Source organism: Lepidochelys kempii, chromosome 27 (genome assembly GCF_965140285.1).
Source record: "Lepidochelys kempii isolate rLepKem1 chromosome 27, rLepKem1.hap1, whole genome shotgun sequence".
Taxonomy (NCBI): Eukaryota; Metazoa; Chordata; order Testudines; family Cheloniidae; genus Lepidochelys; species Lepidochelys kempii.
In genome coordinates this window covers 9,152,711-9,172,085 of record NC_136406.1, presented here as the reverse complement: position 1 = coordinate 9,172,085, position 19,375 = coordinate 9,152,711, and the positions used below count along the sequence as shown (strand labels likewise).

Sequence of the window (19,375 nt, the reverse complement as noted above, 5' to 3'; positions counted from 1 at the left end):
AACCCTGCAGGATGCAGGTAGATTCTCTCCCCCTCTGCTCACTGTTTTCATGGGAGGGGAGGGTGAAAGAGGAATCAAAATGCCCATCAGCTCAGTAGGTCTCTGCTCTTTCCTCCTCTCCAATAAGCAATGGAAATCGCGCCTCGCTCTTCCCCTCTATGCAACAACCAATATGGGAATAGGCGAGAGGGATAAGGCACCACTGCAGCCCCCTGAGACCAGGCTGGGCTGGAGTGAAGAGCCCCAGGAGTAATAGGAGGACTAGTGGTGAGGTTGGGAGAGCAGAACTGATGGAAAGATTAGGATGGTGGGCAGATGAGAGGCTGAGGGCAGCACTGATATGGGGGATAAAGATTGGAACTGGCACTGATATGGGGGCAGACTGCAGCACTCGTGTGGGGACAGAACAGATGTGGGGGCTGTGGGAGAGGCAGAATTGATGAGATAGGCAGATGTGGTATCAACATTGATGTGGGAACTGTGTCATGGTCAGGTCATGGGTGGCCAGACCTAGTAATAAAAGCCAGAGTCTACAGTCCTGAGACAGGAGTCCAGAGTCAGCTGGGTCAGGATACCGGGAAGTCAGAAGCAAGAGGCAAACTGGAGATCAGAACCATGTCAGGAACTAGAGTCAAGCTGGGTCAGAGGCAGGAGATAAACTGGAGATCAGAACTATGAGTCAGATGCCAGGAAATCAAGCTGCATAAGCATGAGCAGTAGCACGAGTAGGGTGACCAGATAGCAACTATGAAAAAATGGGACAGGGGGTGGGGGCTAATAGGCGCCTATATAAGAAAAAGTCCCAAAAAACAGGACTGTCCCTATAAAAATGGGACATCTGGTCACCCTAAGCATAAGGCACACATTCCATAGCAGGGTGGGGCCCAGTTGTTCACACAGCTTCCTGTTCCTACTGCAGGCTTAAGTAGGAACTGTGCCTTGACTTCATGGGTCACAGATCAGCTGGAGGGTTGGAGCGTGGCCATTCCCATCAACTCTGTGGACCTGGGCTCGAGACCAGCGAGTCATGACAAACTAGGATGACAGGACTGCTTTGGGTGTTCAGGGTCTCAGCTCCTGCCTGGGGTTTAAATCCACCTTTTCAATAAATGTGAAAGAGTGGGCAACACTCATGGTCACCACACACATTGGGAATGGTCAGAAGAGCTCAAAAATCAAGAGTCAGACCAAAAACACAATGTATTATTTCTTAAAAAATAAATCTCATTCTTTTGGAGCCATATTTCACTTTTATTGGGGATCTGATTCATGATTTTTGATCTCTTGAGGTTGGCAATTCTATATGTCTCAATTGTTCCTCATTTCAAAGGACATCACTTCTTTTAGTCTCAAAGTTATCTTAGTTTCCACAGAAATTTGGTGTCCCCTTCATATGTGTGGTTTCAAAATTATTTACTTCAGAAACAGAATCATGAAACTGCGGCTAGATAAGTAAGAGCCATTTACACTAATGGCATCTTAAGTTTACAACATAAAATAATTTGTGTGCATCTTTCATTTTGGGTCTTTGTCACACACTGAATTGCACTATGGGCCTCAGCAGGCTGAAAAATATTAAAAGGTGGAATGAGAAGATACTACCTGGATTTGAAATGAGGGAACCTCTTATAGAGGCAGCTCATGAGAGGAAGGGGAATAGAGAGGCTGGGTCCCACAGAGGAGGGGTGTGAAAGTGAGGCAAGAAACATTGGAATCATGAAAGTGAAGTGAGGAAGGAAGGGATTCCAGTTTATAAACTAGGTTTGTCTCCTCCAGCCACAACCTTTGAGTGGTTTCAGGTGAATGGAGGAGAGACAGGGAATATGCCCTTAAATAATTGGATATTTTTAAAATTTTCATCTAATTTCTGATCCATTCATGGGACTTCATGGGCTTCCTCTGATGGTTAGACTTACACAACAATCACTGTGCAGAGTTCAGGAAATAAAGGCCTACGTTTTCAAAATGTGCTCACATTTTTGCACACACATGCCATACTTGTGTGCAGCAAACAATGAGCATACAAAACAGGGTTTTCCATCAATACAATTGTTTTATAATTAACAAATAGATGTCTAATGACTCAATATAGGTTTGTGAAAGACCATATACATTTACATAGATACATGATTAACATAGTTCAACAGGAAACGATTAACAATAATTTTAAAAATTAACGTATTAAAGTATGTATAAATGGTACCAAATAAGAAACAGGTCAGTCACTTTAATCATCAGGTTAACAAGATGCTATTTGGACAAAACTGGCCTTCTCCAGAACTCCTAAATGAAAATTTATGAATAATGTATCTGTCCATGTGTTGGAGGGAAAGAAAGAGATAAAGCCAAAATTTTATCTTGTTTAACTTGACCATTTCACAAAAAGAAAAGGAGTACTTGTGGCACCTTAGAGACTAACCAATGTATTTAGTCTCTAAGGTGCCACAAGTACTCCTTTTCTTTTTGCGAATACAGACTAACACAGCTGTTACTCTGAAACTTGACCATTTCAATTACTAAACCATTTCTACATACATATTTTTATATATGCTGTCATCTACCTTTATATGAGTCACCTTTTTTTTCCCCCCTCGCCATTTTATTATAGACAGGGCTCACAGCATTGCCTACTATTAAAATTGTATAATTATATGATCTTGTTTTCAATAGCTTATAACTTTGCCAAACTTTAACCATCTGGGCTGAAATCTTCTATACTAAGGGTCTGCCTCAGGCTGAAGTTTAGTGGAAAACTTCAGCCCAAAGAGTTCATTTGTTTCCAAGAATGAGGCTGGTAAAAAATACATTGTTTTGCTCATGTAAACTCAAGCACCTTAGTTCTGGCATTTCCTAATGTTTGAGTGCTTGACTTTGCAACCTTAATAATGACCTTTTAATATGATTTTGTGTGTGTATATAATGTTCTTCATCAAGTACACACTAGCAAACAACATACCTGCAGCCCACAGATTAGCATTTTTCCCACAGCATGAAAAGATCTTTTCCAGTGAATCACAGGTACGTCTAGCAAGTATTCAGCAATGTGCTTTGGAAGAATATAGTACCTCAGACCATCAAAGTACCTGATTGTTATGTCCAATCAGAACATTCTGAAATCTGCATTTCAGCTAAACCTATGTATATGTATGTCTGTATATATTTTAAATCTAAGCCAATTAAACTACATCAGAGAGCACAATCAGAGAAAATGGGCTAGATACTCCTTTTACAATTAATATTACCAATAATAGCTTTTGTATAATAAATAGAGAGCAGACTGAAAAGAACAGGTTATCATTTATTATTATTAATCTTCTATTCCCTAACAAAAGTCCAGGAAAGCAACCTGGTTCTGAATGCAATGTGGCTGTCGGAGTTTGTAGACGCATTAGAATTCATTGTTTCTTTCTAATCTAGCCTCAATTCTTATTATTTAAGATATAAAATTCCAAATTAAAAAAACTATTACAGACAACAAACCTCTATCAACAGTTGCCATTTCACAGGGTTCAATAGTTTTAGTTCCAAATACCCATACCCCTAAATTTGTCTGCAGACTTCAATCATCCAGAATACTTTTGCCAATACAATATTCTGCTGGCAACACTGGAACACAGCCAAAGAACAGAACTATTGCTCTGAAGACAACATCACTTCAATAAACTATTCGGACTCTACAGCAACAACAGATTTGGGGAAGGAAAAGGAAAGTGAAACAGAATTACTCTTGGAATCTGGTGCAGAAAACCACAAAGTGAATGAGCAAACATACTACCAGTGAGAAGCATGTTTCTATCGAATGCCGCCTTAGTAGGCTGGTGAGCTGCATTTAAAGCTCCAAACAGCAGGACTTTCACAGCCCCAGAGAATGACCTAAAACATTATTTAACAGATCCAAATTCTCTTTTCTACTCTTACTCTATTGCTGCTCTCCATAAATACAACATGGACCTCCCACCTCAGCATTGGAGGATGGAGAAACTTGCCAGAAGGAAATGGTGTTCTGCTGCTGCATTGCAGTGAAGGACAGGATTTCCAGAGCCCACACTAGATGCTACTACCCAGGCACTCCTCTCCAGAAGTGGGTGCAGAAGATAGGTGCCTGCTGAGTACCTCTGCCACTGCTCTGTGGAATAGTAGGAAGAACACCTTCACCCCCAGCCCCCAAGAAGATCCCCAGTCCACAGCCTGAGGAACTGAGGATGTGACGCCCAGATATGTAAATTAATAGATACTACAGTATTTGTTTGAAAGGGTCCCACTAGAATATTGTGCACCATACATGATTCCAGCTTCATTTCAACCCTTAAAATTGATCATTTTGTACCTTTCTGATGGTTATTAAATTTGTGTATATCTAAATTACAATAAAAGCTACAATAAATCAGAAGAGCTGGATATCTTATCAAAACAGAAAAACTGCACAAAGTGCTAACGTAAGAGAAGTAAGCTCTTGAAGGAAAATGATACAAACATTACCTTGCCCAGATCGGCTCTGGCGGGATTCTACACTTGCCTGTCTTCGGTCTGGTGGTTCCTCGCTCCCTCCATCTGCATGAGAACCAAAACAGCATAAGTATATCAACATAGCAGATAGGTCAGGTAGATGCAACTTTTCCTCAAATACCATCACTTATCTTCTAGGAACAGCAGAAAAGCAGGTCAATCTTGTTGTGTGAGTGACAGAATTAAAAAGGAGGAAAAAACAATTGACTATATCTTGTATGGTATTTTTTTTATATCTGTATTGCCCACTATAGTCACACTGCATGAGGTCCTTGCAGATGCATAGACTAAAAAAAAATAGATCTGTGTTTAATTTTCTTCTGCTGATCCCAGACTTCTTAATAAAATCAGAATCATACTTGTGCTTTTTCCATGAGTCAATTAATTCCTTTGTCTTGAACAGTTTTGTAAAAATACAAAATTTTTAACGTATGTGAAACAAGTCCACAGTCAGCAGCAAATTGGAATACTGTGTTAAATATTGCTTTCCTTTGAAAATAACTGTTTAAACAAACCAGCAAAAAAAAAATGTTTCTTGTTATCGCCTCCTGAAACTGTATAGTAAAGCTGCAGCAGTAAACAGTAACAAGTAAATCTTTCCAGACAGATACTGAAAGGAACATGTAAATATTTTACAATTAATTACATGCCAGTCTTCATTGATCAGCTGACCAGATTAGTAACAATAGATGAGCAGCTCAATAGAGATGTTTCAGTACATGTAGCAAACACAAGCTGAAAGCAGAAACAAGCAACTAGTAATTAAATGCATCATACTCTGAGAGTTACTTTAGCCTAGCTGTACACAATGTTAAAGACCATAACAACATATACAAATATAGCAAGTACATGGTACAATCCAAAAGCCATTAGTCCTTACCCAGGCAAAACTTCTAATGTCTTTAAGAAGAGTTTTAAAGTGTTAAAACTTCTTAAATAGGAGGTTTACATCAGTAAGAACTTCAGGGATGGGCCAATAGCTTTGAGTGTACAGAAAGGTAAAACTTATGAGTGAAATAAAAGTATAGTATTATATTAAAATATATAAAAGATTTTTATAGATAAATCAACTGAACTTTGTGACAACCTGCTCAGTGATTGTATGCAAAAATGCTTCTTTCTTTTGAATGATCCTGCTGGTTCTGGTTTGAGAGAGACCCTACACTTCAATTGGGGTATAACAATACAATTAGTATGAGAATGTCTAAAACCCAAAGCTTTGTTTCTTGGCTAGGAAGAGCAATGATCTTAGGACAGCTGTCCACAAAGGCCAGTTTCCCAAAGCAAGTTACAGCAGCTTGGCAGCCCTTGTAACTCATGTCATCTGCTTCTGGCCCCAGGGCCATTATAGCAGCTGGGTGGCACCAGGGTGCAGGGGAACTCCAGCCATGTCACTTTCTCTGGTCATGTTTCTATTCTGGGTGTGATGTCAAGGAAAAGGTGTCATAGGAACTATTCTAGCAGCTCTACAACGTTCAAGAATCCCACTACACGGGGTTATCCTCCTGGGGTTCACTACGCGGAGTTTAGAGCTGCTTCACGCCATTGGAGTGGCACACAGCAGCACTAATACAACTGAGGATGGGGTGGCTATACCTACATTTTTAGTTCATAGTATAAAATTCTTATTGGAAAATTCCTTCCCTTGATTTTTGAAAATTATTGTGCATGAAGACAGAATGAAAATCACCAACAGCCCCCTAGCTACAAGCCCAGATTGACAACCTCTAAATCATGGAAGTTTCAAATGAGTGCTTTCATTCAGAGTATGAAAACACAGTTCAAGATAATGATTTGGTTAACTGAATTTTTTATAAAGGGCTCTACAGAAATATCACAGTAGATGGAAAAAAACAGAGAAAATCTGTATTTGTGAAAAAGGGCATGCATTATTAAAATATCAAAAGGTACACACTTACTCTTTTTACTTTTATGATCTATACTCTATCACGTAGAGCATTCAAATAAAACTTAAAAATCTTATTAAAATTATTTTAAAAACTAGGTTAAAAGGATAGGTAAAATATTTGGTGCCATGAAATTGGTTTTTAAGTAGTAAAGTTATTTGGAATATCAGATAGTACCTCTTTATGCACTGCCTCTCCACAACCATTTAGCAAAAAGAAAAGGAGTACTTGTGGCACCTTAGAGACTAACCAATTTATTTGAGCATAAGCTTGCGTGAGCTACAGCTCACTTCAGCTTATGCTCAAATAAATTGGTTAGTCTCTAAGGTGCCACAAGTACTCCTTTTCTTTTTGCGAATACAGACTAACACGGCTGTTACTCCACAACCATTTAGGTAACAGTGATACTAGTCAGTTTGATTATACTTGAATTAAACACTTTTGAACAACAGAGTAAGCTAATATGAGCTGTGTTAAGCATACATTTTCACTGGCTAGCATAGAAAAACATCATAAATTATCTTTAAAATGCCTTTCACAATAATTTAGAAGCTTAAAGAGCTCCATGTTCCCCAAATACCCCAGTGTATGCCTGAAAAACATAGCAGTTTCAAAGATACTGAAAATCTAATTAATCTAAAATCTAATCTAATTCCACATATAAGGGCTACATTGTTCTTAAAGGCCACTCACTGTCCTGAGGGAGGGCTGTCCTGCAGAAACAGCACACACATGCAGTGTGCACTCTGGTGTGAAGTTTAGTAGTGAATGAAGGGAGATAGCTGGTGTACCATGATCCCACGCTCACCTCAACCCTTCCTTTTTTGCACATTTGAGCAGGGCCAGCCACAATTTATTAATGCCCTTTATAAAAACAATGTAATTAGAATTTAGGAGACAGAGATGCTTAAACTACCAGATAAGTACCCAATGAAATTACTATCAATAAAGCTACCAGTTACCAATACTGGTTTCACAATTATCTGGCCTTCCAATTTCCCTTTAAGCAGTGTCTTCACAAACCAACGGAAACCTCCACTAACATAGGATTTATTTAATGTATACCAAGACAAATCACATCCTGTGCATCTTTACCTTATTAAAGCAAACAACAGAAGATGACAGAGAGGAAAAGATAAAGAGGCTCAAAGTTTAAAACTTTACACATCATGTACTGTTATCTAGGATGGATTCCTACCAAAGTTGTGCAGTGCTACAATTCTGAGAACTCACTTACCTCATTTGTTCTATTTTATTGTCTTGAGACCTTTAACATGTTTCCTGCACCTTCTTATGTGTCCCTGACTGTACTTTTTGAAAAAGTTCTTGTTTTCCTTTGGACATAATTTTGTACTGTACAGCGGTAGTCACGAGTATCAGTTAAGTCCCAGTTTGTTGTATTTAACACGGTATCCCCCAGAGCTCTCAAAGGGTTAATAAAACTAACATGCCATTGTTGTAGACCCATCATTGCTGCAGTTGCTCTGTATGTAGTGATGTGTCTCTATGGACAGGAAGGAACTCTATTGGTTTCCTTCCTCCCACTCTTGAAGTCTAACAGCCAATCTGCATCTAATTACAATGGGATCATATTAATCCCAAACTGCTGTTTCCATTTTGACAAAGGCAAAAATAATTTTCCATCAAACAAAATGAAGCAGTAATAGTAGAGCTCACTATCTCGCCTTTAGTCAGGCAGTAAACAACCTGCTGGTGGGAAGTCTGAAGCCTTTTGCCTTAATCAATCAGTATCCTTTTCTGGCTACCACATTTTCATCCACTTTTCAACATCACACCCAAACTGTAGAACTGAGATGGTTTTCATATTCTTTTTCTTTTAAAATAAATATATTGTCACCCTTTGCCCAGGGGAGGAATTTTTGAGGCCTGGAGGAGATTTATGCAACACAGAGTCAGGTATCAACTTTGTCTGTTTTGTTTATTTACGAAATGTACCATTTCCTCAAACAAAGGTAGCAACTAACTGCACACAGGCAACCTTTCCTCTTGAAGAAACCTCAGGTAAGGGCTGCTGCCCCATCTTAGAACGGGTCTGTGTGTCTCACTCTCCAGGACTCTCTCATACCCAAATGCTTGAAACACTCTATAAGAAGCCCCCATGTTATACTCCTGAGAAACCCCTAGTCCAAGGCTCCTCTCCAACCCTATGGTCTGGAAAAGGCAGGACCCTCCTTTTGTGCAATTACTCTGCAATACAAAAAAAGCACAGAAAGGTCTAATTGCCCAGACAACGAAGAATGCTTGAACACACTTAATAACCCTAACAATGCTCTCAGGACATTTACTGCAATATTTTAAAGTATCCACTTGTGACACAACAGTTCAAAATGATATGTACAGAACTCCAGGTTGCAGCCCTGCAAATATCAGTAACAGGGCAAGCAGGCAAGCAAAAGATCCTGCCACAACTCTGCGGGAAAGCAATTGTACAGGAATTTCTGCTAACGTGTAACATTCAGAAATAAATTGTTGAATCCATCTACAAATAGTTTGGGAAGATGCAATATGACCCATGCGATTTTTAGCATAAAACTTGAATAATACATATGGATTTATGAAAACTTTTAGCTCCATTTCAATAATATGGAAGAGCTCTTCCTGAACCCAAAGTATGTAAAACAGATGCCCGCTTATTAGTAAATGGTCTTGGAAAAACTACTGTTAAATTAATTATCTGATTGATGAGAAATTCAGAAATCACTTTTGGCAAAAACCTGGGATCATGTCTAAGAACAATGTTATCTTTATGAAAAACCATAAATGGTGGATCGACCATCAAGGTATTTAATTCACTCACACTTCTGGTTGATGTTATGGCAATAACAAATGCCGCCGTAAGACATAAATAACACAAAGAACCCTCAGCCACGGGTTCACAAGGTGGTTTTGTGAGTGTAGATAATGCATCTGAAGTTATCATAACTGATGGTGAAGGTGGCTTGAACTGGATGCCTCTGAGGATATTTTCAATGACTGAGCACAATGTCAACAAGTTCAGAATGTCTCAAGGTAGGGCAACATTTGAATACTGTCCCGATTTATCCTGCAGACTTGAGAAATCCAATACTGCACTGGCCTCTTTTTCAGACTCAAAATGGACTCTCATAAGTAATAATTGCCATGAGACCCAAAAGAAATTAACTTTATGAATGACATATTTGAATGTTTAAAATATATTGCACCATTTTTAAAAATCTGCCCTCAGGTAGTAAGGCTTTCCCTGCTACTGAGTCCAGTTGGACAGAGAGTAGACTTTTTGACATTCAGAAGTAGCGCTAGGGCTGAAAAAAAAGGTGGTTATATAAGAGATGTGACTTAATAGGTCTTCATGAACAGCATCCTTCAACAACCAATCGTCCAAAAATGATGAACTAAAATACTCTGCTTTCTCAAATGAGCTGCTACCACAGAGAGGCACTTTGTAAATACTCTTGTTGCTGTGGACAGGTCAATGTAATACGCTTCTATTTGCTGATAAAATGGGCTAATGTGTCTCCAAATAGAGAAAGGGAAGGATCCTTGTTAATTGGCTCTCAATATGTGATCCTCACATCAAATCTAAGGACTGCTGGTCAACAAAGATGACATGGAAGGAATATCTTGTTTAGATTTAGGCTTGATCTGAAAGATCTCTTCTTGTGTTGGTTCTGGAAAGATATAGGGTGCTGGTGTTGTAGCTCATGCCTTTGACTTGATTAGAAATAAAATGAGGAAGACTGTGGATAATAATATGTCTGATAATGGAAAGGAGTAGAAGATCCTCTCCTAGTAGAAGAAATCAAACTAAAAAAATGGGGGTCTTTGAGCTTGTCTCTTTGATCTTTCCCAGTAACTCATCCATCTTTTCACTGAAAAGCCCACGACCTTCACCTTAATACTAGTATCCAAAGCCAGAGAAAAAGAGCAAAGCCAAGCATGTTTCCTCAGAGTAACTGAAGAAGCCAATCCTTTAGCAGAAGAGTCTCAGGCATCAAACAAAGCTCTGAGAGCATGCATTGCCACATTCTGACCTTCCATTAGGATCGCATTTGCTAATCTCCTGTTATCATCCAGCAAATCCTGCACAAACAATATTGTCTTTTCCCAGAGGCGGAATTCACAGCGAGCAATAATTGCTTAACAATTTGCTACCCTAATACTTAGGGAAAAGAAAGTTACATTTTCCGTAACTGGTGTTCTTTGAGATGTGTTGCTCATGTCTATTCCACAATAGGTGTCCGTGCTCGCCACGTGCACCGGTGCCAGAAGTTTTTCCCCTAGCAGTACCTGTAGGGGGGAGCAGCCCCCACCCTCGCGGCGCCTGCCTGGCGCGGTATAAGGGGGAGCTGCATTCCCCCCACCCTCAGTTCCTTCTTGCCAGACAACTCCGACAGAGGGGAAGGAGGGTGGGATGTGGAACAGACATGAGCAATGTATCTCAAAGAACACCAGTTACGGAAAAGGTAACTGTCTCTTCTTCGAGTGATTGCTCACGTGTATTCCACAATAGGTGATTCCAAGCTACATCTCTTGGAGGTGGGTAGGAGTTCACAAGTTCTTGGGACGTAGTACCGCCCTGCCGAACCCGGCATCATCCCTGGCCTGGGAGACGATCGCATACTGTGAGGTGAATGTGTGAACCAAAGGCCACGTGGCGACCCTACAAACGTCCTGGATGGGGACATGGGCCACAAAGGCAGCCGATGAGGCCTGCGTCCGAGTCGAGTGCGCCCTCACAATGGGCGGTGGGAGAACCCCCGCCAGCTCATAACAGGAATGGATGCACGAAGTGATCCACTTAGAAAGCCGCTGAGTGGAAATCAGCTGACTCTTCGTGTGCTCAGTCGAGACAACGAACAGTTGCGAAGACTTTCGGAATGGCTTGGTCCGCTCAAGGTAGAAAGCCAGAGCTCACCTCACGTCAAGCGTGTGGAGCCAACGTTCCGCACTGGTCATGTGAGGCTTGGGGCAGAGGACTGGCAGAAAAATGTCCTGTCCCACGTGGTAGGCGGAGACCACCTTCGGGATGAATGCGAGATGTGGGCAGAGCTGGACCTTGTCCTTATGAAAAACCATATACGGCGGTTCAGAGGTTAGAGCCCTGAGCTCCGAGACCTGCCTGGCCGACGTGATAGCTACCAGGAAGGCCACATTCCATGAGAGGTGAGACCAGGAACACGTGGCCAGTGGTTCAAACGGGGCCCCCATGAGATGAGCCAGCACCAGATTTAGGTCCCACTGAGGAACCAGGGACTTGGAATATGGGTAGAGACGGTCCAAACCCTTAAGGAACCGCCAGTCCCTGGGCCCTCAGGTGGAGGAGGTAATCAAGGATAAGCTGGATTGGGGCGGCCATCGGGGAAACACCCTGGACTGCCACTCACCTCGAAAACCGAGACCACTTTGCCACATAGAAGCAGCGACTGGAGGGCAACTGGAGTTAGAGGAGGATGCGCTGAACCTGTTCCGAGTGCGTCCTTTCCTCGCCACCTAGCCACTGAGCAGCCACGCCGTGAGGTGAAGCGTTGCTAGGTTAGGATAGAGGAGGTGGCCCTGGTCCTGGGAGAGCAGGTCCAGGCGGAGCAGCAACTGCCATGGCAGAGCTACTGCCAGCCTCGAGAGGGTCCAGTACCAATGCTGCCAGGGCCCTGCCAGGGCAACGAGGAGGACCCTGGCTTTGTCCGTCTTTATTTTCTCCAGGGCCCTACTGATCAGAGGGAATGGGGGAAAGGCATAGCAGAGCTGGCTTAACAAGGACAGGGTAAAGGCATCAGAGATAGCACCCCTCCCTAGGCCACCCCTGGAGCAGAGCCGGGGGCATCATCGGTTCTGCCGGGTTGCTAATAGGTCCACCTGGGGAGTATCCCACCTTTGGAAGAGTTGGTAAGCCACTTCCTGGTGTAGAGACCACTCGTGCTGAGAAGAAAATCCCTGCTCAAGCAATCCGCATCTCTGGGTGCCTGGCAGGTGGAAGGCTTTTAGGTAGATGCCGTGGGCTATACAGAAGTCCCACAGACTGAGGGCTTTGTGGCAGAGGGCAGAGGATAGGGCCCCGCCTTGCCTGTTCATATAGAACATCGAGGTCGTGTTGTCCATGAGGACCCTGACTACCTTGCCTTCCAGGTGCGAGCAGAAGGCCATATACGCCAGTTGCACCGCCCTGAGTTCCTTGACGTTTATATGAAGGGGTAGGTCTTGTAGAGACCACAGGCCTTGGGTCTGAAAGTTCCCCACGTGGGCCCTCCAACCCAAGTCCGACGCATTGGACACCAGCTACAGCGATGGGGCCCTGTCCCTGAACAGGACCCCTTGGAGCATGCTGTTTGGGACAGACAACTACCGCAGAGAGGTGATCACCGAGTTCGGCATGGTGAGGACTTTGCCCATTCTGTCCGCAGCCTGGGAGAACTGCGAGCTGGAGGGGCCTCATTCTCAGTCTGGCGTGACGGACCACATATGTGCATGCAGACATGTGACCCAGCAGTTGCAGGCAACCCCTGGCTGTTGTCACCAGGAACCTTCTGACGGAGTCTATGAGCCCTTTCAGGGTCTCGAACCTATCTGGTGGGAGAGAGACCCTGGCCAATGTTGCGTCCAGTAATGCCCCAATAAACTCTATGCATTGGACAGGGATTAACGTGGACTTGGTATTGTTTATCAACAGGCCCAGGGTAGTACATGTGGACAGAAGGAGCGCGACATGATCCCTCATCTGCGACTGGGAGATGCCTTTGACTAGCCAGTCGTCCAGATATAGGAATATTTGGACCCCTGCCACCTGAGGTAGGCTGCTACCACGGCCATACACTTTGTAAAGACCCTGGGGGCAGTGGACAGACCAAACGGTAGGATCGTGAATTGTTAGTGACTCTGTCCCACCACGAAACGGAGGAAGCGTCTGTACCCCTTGAATATGTGGATGTGGAAGTACACATCTTGTAGATCAAGGGCAGCGTACTAGTCCCCGGGATCCACGGAGGGGATGATGGAGACCAGGGAAATCACGCAGAACTTAAGTTTCACCATGTAGTGGTTCAGGCCTTGCAGGTCCATGATGGGCCTGAGCCCCCCTTTCCATGGTGAGCCGCGACCATTCCAGGAGCAAAGCACACAACCAACTGGAGAAAAGGAGCTTTATTGGGGGTAGGTCCCTGCTGAGAACTGGCAGGGTACCCCCGAGCATCCCATCAAAAGCGCCTTTTGCCTTCCTGCTTGCCCTTAGAAGACCCAGGCTGGGGGGCAGGCCGGGATTGCCGTTGTGGGCACTTTCTATAGTCCCGCTGCTTTTTGTGGGCGGCCTCGTACTTCGGGAGGTAGGCCTGGGAGGGAGCCTGCTGCGGCTTGGGCTTGGGTTTTGTCAGAGGAGGGACATAGAGGCCCAAGATCTGGAGGGTCGTGCAGGAGTCTTTCATGCCATGCAGCCGTGTGTGTTTCCGCAGCAAACAGAGCCTTCCCGTAGAAAGGGAGATCCTGCATTGACAACTGTGCTTCGCTGGAGAGCCCAGAGAGCAGAAGCCATGACGCCCGTCTCATGGACACCGCCAAGGCCATGGACCATGTGGCCGTGTCCACTGCATCCAAAGCGGCCTGCAGGGATGCCCTTGCAGCCACTGTCCCTTCCTCTACGAGTGCCTTAAACTCCTTATCACTATCCCGGAGGGAGTCCTCAAACCTGGGGAGGGACTCCCAGAAGTTAAACTCGTAGTGACCCAGAAGAGCCTGATGGTTTACTACTCATAGCTTGACGATGAATAAACTTTTCTCCCGAAAGTATCCAGCCTTTGTTCTTGGGGGTCGGGGCTGGTTGCGCCTGCCGCTCCCTGTGGTTGATGAACTCAAGCACCAAGGAATTGGGCGCCAGGTGGGTATACAGATACTTGTGTCCCTTCATGGGTACAAAGTACTTGCGTGCAGCCTTTTTAGAGATGGGAGCCAACGAGGCTTGTGTTTGCCACAGGGCATTTGCAGTTCTTGCCACTCCTTCATGGAGCGGCAAGGCCACCCTGCCCAGTGCTGAAGGGGACAGCACATTGAACAGGGAGTCTGAGGGCCCTTCCATCCCCTCAGCCTGGAGGTGGAGGCTCGCTGCCACCCTTTTTGGGAAGTCTTGGTGAGCTTGGTAGTCCTCCTGCTGGACGGAGGGGGGCGGGGCCGCAATCAGCTCCTCCGGATGGGGCGAAACCAGTGCGGTGCTTTGGGTGTCGTCCAGCACTGGAGGATCCACCACTCGGTCAGACTCTGAGCACAGTACTGAGGACACAGGTCCCACCAACCTTTTTTCTGGCAGTCTGAAGATGGACGCCGACGGTGCTTCCGAGGCCCTGGCCACCGAGCGAGCCCGCACCGGGAGCTGTGCTGGAGGCCACGGTGCCCACTGGTACCACCAGGCCAGCCACGATGCTTGGTACCACTGTGCTTGCTGCGGCACTGGCAGGGCCGGCTTTTCGAGCTGGCTAGGTTGGCCTGTAAATGGGCGGCTGCGAGGGGAGGCCGGGCTGGCATATAATCCACTGCTGCCTCTGGACTGGGAGTATCAGCGGTGCTGAGACCTACATTGGCCACAGGATTGCGATCTCAAAGCGGAGGAGTGGCACCGACGGTAGTAGCTGCTCCGCGAATGGCCTCATCGGGCGGACCTGCGTCGGTGAGACGCCAGCGATTGATGCCCAGGGCTACCGTGTCGCGGCGGAGACTTGGAACAGGAGTCCGAGCGGGAACAGCGTCGACGATCGTGCCGCGACCGACTGCGGCATGTCCTGCAAGACGAGATGGTTAGCGACGTCTGCCATGGTCCTGTCAATATTGACTTCGCGAAGACAAGTGGTGCCAGGAGTCCCAGTCAGATGGCACTCATACGAACAGTCTGGCCAGCGTTGAGGGCGATCCCACCTGGACTAAGCCCTGAACGGTTGCTGGGCAGTGAGCGGTGCCAGCAACATTCCCTCAACCAAGACCGAGCCAGTGGCGACTGCGGTGATCCCAGCGGCGGCTTGCCTCTGGAGCGTGAGGCCGACATGGGCGGAACTCTGAGCACCGGCATGGACATGATGTCCCTGGCTGCCTGGAGGGCTTCGGGCGTAGATGACATCTGGAGAGGCTTGCTCCAAAGGGGCCGGGCTACTCCGCTCCACATGAGCTAGAGGCCTAGGGCCTGATGGGGATTGAGGACTACCTGACATGGGCCTAGCCTCTGTCTCAGACTTCCCTCAGTGCCATTGCGAAGAGGGAGTCTTTCCGGTCCTCTTGGCGTGCCCCGTGGACAGGGAGCGATGTCGATTGCACGATGGTACCGGAGGGTCTCCGTGTACCGACGCCACAGTGCTGGGTACCAGTTCGGAGCAGCATGTCGGGGTCGGGGCCAGCACCGACTCCATCAGGATGGCCCGGAGCCTAATGTCCCTTTCTTTTTTAGTCCAGGGCTTGAAAGACTTACAGATCTTGCACCTTTCGCTGATATGGGTTTCTCCCAAGCAACGCAGACAATCTGCATGCGGGTCGCTCCTTGGCATAGAGCGCCACAAGAGCAGCACAACTTAAAGCCTGGGGCGCAGAGCATGCCCCGGCCCGGGCTCAATGACTAACTAAACTAACTGAATTAGCTAACTGACTTCAGGTACTACTGAACAAACGAAGAGTTCTGGGGACAAGCTGCAGCAAAGCTGGAGCTGAGCAGTTCCGATGCACCTTCACTGGCGGCAAGAAGGAACTGAGGGTGGAGGGAGCACAGCCCCCCTTATACCGTGCAAGGCAGGCACCGCGGGGGGGGGGGGGCGCTCCCCCCTACGGGTACTGCTAGGGGAAAAACCTCCGGCACCAGTGTACGTGGCGAGCACACACACCTATTGTGGAATACACATGAGCAATCACTCGAAGAAGAATCAATATTCTTTCCCTTCCCTATCAGCAGGATTGCAATGTGCTTGTTCAGACCTCAATCTGCTACTGGCAGTACCCACCAGTAGTGGACTAGGTACACAGCCTGTGTGAAAATATGAAAACTGCTCCAAGGGTATCTGATGTAATTTGTTTGCCTTCTTGGAAACAGGCTGGCCAGTGGCAGGCATGGACCAAACAGTCTTAGGATCCAGCAAACCACTGAGAATTAGTTATGATACCCTACTATTGGAGATAGCCCCAACAATGTTGAACACTGGATGGAAGGATTCCTCCACGGCTACTGAAGATAAGTGCAATATGGACGCCATGCGATCCACCAGGTCATGGAACTGCAGATCATCCTCACAGCAACCTCTGTACCAGATGACTGGAGGATAACTATGTAACACAGATTTTTTTTAAAAGACTCCAGAAGTGATCCTGGCAATTACAGGCCGGTAAGCCTAATTTCAGTACCAGACAAACAGGTTGAAACTGTAGTGAAGAACAGAATTATCAGACACAGATGAACACAATATACCAAGGAAGAGTCAACATGGGTTTTTTAAATGGAAATCATGGCTCACCAATCTATCAGAATTCTTTGAGGATGTCAACAAGCATGTGGACAAGGGTGATCCAGTTGAGACAGTGTGATTGGACTTTCAGAAAGCCTTTGATAAGGACCCTCACCAAAGACTCTTCAGAAAACTAAGCAGTCATAGAATAAGAGGGAAGTCCTCTCATGGATCAATAACTGGGTTAAAAGTGAAGAGACAACGGGTAAGAATAAATGTTCAGTTTCCATATTAGAGAGAAGTAAATAGCAGGATCCCCCAAGGATTTGTATTGGAACCAGTTGTGTTTAATTTATTCATAAATGATCTGGAAAAATGGGGTAAACAGTGAGGTGGCAAAGTTTGCAGACAATACAAAATTACTCAAGAGAGTTAAGTCCACAGCTGTCTGAAAAGAGTTACAAAGGGATCTCACTAAACTGGGTGCCTCGGTGACAAAATGGCTGATGAATTTCAATCTTGACTGAAATGCCTCATAGGGCCAGCTGAGTAGTTTAGAATGTGGTCTATAACAGACAGACGATTACTGTTAAATTCCTTTTGCCAGTTACACAGAGAATAAGAAACCAGAAATTATGTACAGTAACATTCAGCACAGGTTATAAATGGGTCTGTGCTACTTGTGTCTTCTGTTTCTAGTTCCTTCTTTTTCTTCTTCTACCAATTATCCCTTTAAAAACCATGGCACAACAAATCCCCTACAAGCAGAAAACAAGTGCATTTTTTGAAGTGACTACCCCCAGGGAAAGGGGAAATGCACAAGAGGTTTCAGCAACCCTAAAAAAATAATCCAGTGAACAAACCACTGCATAGTAATTACCCGACCAGCCTTTGAATACAAGCTAGATCCATCTGCAGCCAATTTGATCTCATGGAAGCAATAATACGCTGCCTCCAGCTCACCTCATCCCAAGGTATTCATGTTTATGTTAAAGGCAAAGAGACCAGGTAATAAAAACAGCAATAAAGTGCCATCAGCCTGACACTGCTACTCCTTTACTTAACTGCAACTGTCCTTAAAGCATAGAGAGTACCTATTTCTTTCTTTAAAGTTCTTTACCTCCTTTTTATCTGACAAAGCAATCATTAGCAGCAGACAAGCACAAGGGTGGGTCATGTTTCTCAATGCATACTGGGAAATCTGCTGCAAGAACAGACTGCATTATATATGCCAGGGCTCTATGAAGCTGTTAATAAAGAGCACTCCAACATAATAGCTTGAGTCAATATTTGTAAAAGTCTGAACTATACAGTGACCCTACACTCTATAAAGACTGTTTGGAAAACACAGGACACCCACAATAAACCAGGCCAGTAGTTAGAAACTGATACGATTCCAGCTCAGTCAGTCATCCCTGCCAAAAGGAAGGAGTACTTCATGCACACTATATCTAATACAATGTGGCTCAAAAGGCTCACAAAGGCTCAGGATTCTGAAATACACAAATGTAAAGTCAAATTACCAAATTTGATCAAAGCATGCTGATTACAACACGGCACTGTGGCAAGATCAATCCCATGGCCTTAGGGCACTGTTACTATGTGAATGACCAGCTCAGTTCCCTTTCCAGACTGTGTATGTGTCTCTGTCTTATCAGGGGTTCAGAATCCCAGTGGATTCAGGTCAGGCTAAGTAATGGCATGCTCTAAATGCAGCTATTTAGTATTTGTCTACAGGAGATTTATCCCTAAAAAGGGGTAAAATATTACCTCAGCTGGACACTAAAACAGAGGTTAGGAAAGAGGAAACCAGAATAGCACAAATGCATTACTAAAAAGAGACAGTATAATGTAGCCAACATTTCTTCCTAATAACAAGGTTTACATACAATTTAACAACACTTCTTCTCTTAAAAAAACATGCTCATTACAAAATAACTATATTTTTTAACAAATGAACATTGCTATTGAAATCACTCAAAAAAGGGATTTAATAAAAAAGGAGACAATATCATAGGGATGGGCAAACTACAGCCCGTGGGCAGCATCCGACCCGCCAACTGTTGTAATCCAGCCCCCAAGCTCCCGCTGGGGAGCAGGATCTGGGGCTTGCCTGGCTCTGGCGCTCCAGACGGGGAACAGAGTCAGGGGCCGCTCTGTGCGGCTCCCAGAAGCAGCGATATGTCCCCTCTCCAGCTCCTATGTGTAGGGGCAGCCAGGGGGCTCCACTCTGCACACTGCCTCCGCAGCTCCCATTGGCCAGAAACCCATTGGCTCTGATCCCCCGCCCACCTTCCAAACCTCTCGGTCCCAGCCTGGAGCACCCTCCTACACACCAAACCCCTCATCCCCAGCCCCACTCCAGAGCCTGCACCCCCAGCAGGAGCCCTCCCCGCCCTGCACCCCCTGTCCCAGTCCAGAGCCCCCTCCCATACCCTGACCTCCACATTTCTGGCCCCACCCCGGAGCCCACACCCCCAGCCAGAGCCCTCACCCTCTTCGACACCCCAAACCCAATTCTGTGAGCATTCATGGTCCACAGTAATTTCTATACCCAGATGTGTCCCT

At 45.3% G+C, this 19,375-nt stretch overlaps 1 protein-coding gene across 9 annotated transcripts in view; it reads right to left on the bottom strand.

Moving 5' to 3' along the window:
• TANC2 (tetratricopeptide repeat, ankyrin repeat and coiled-coil containing 2) overlaps nt 1–19,375 on the bottom strand; it is a 713,129-nt gene that overhangs the window by 349,998 nt on the left and 343,756 nt on the right. For all 9 annotated transcript variants that reach the window (XM_073325985.2, XM_073325984.2, XM_078850726.1 and 6 more), the window contains one exon: nt 4,480–4,551. In XM_073325985.2, the coding sequence (XP_073182086.2) occupies nt 4,480–4,551 (72 nt within the window). The remainder of the gene's footprint in view (nt 1–4,479; nt 4,552–19,375) is intronic.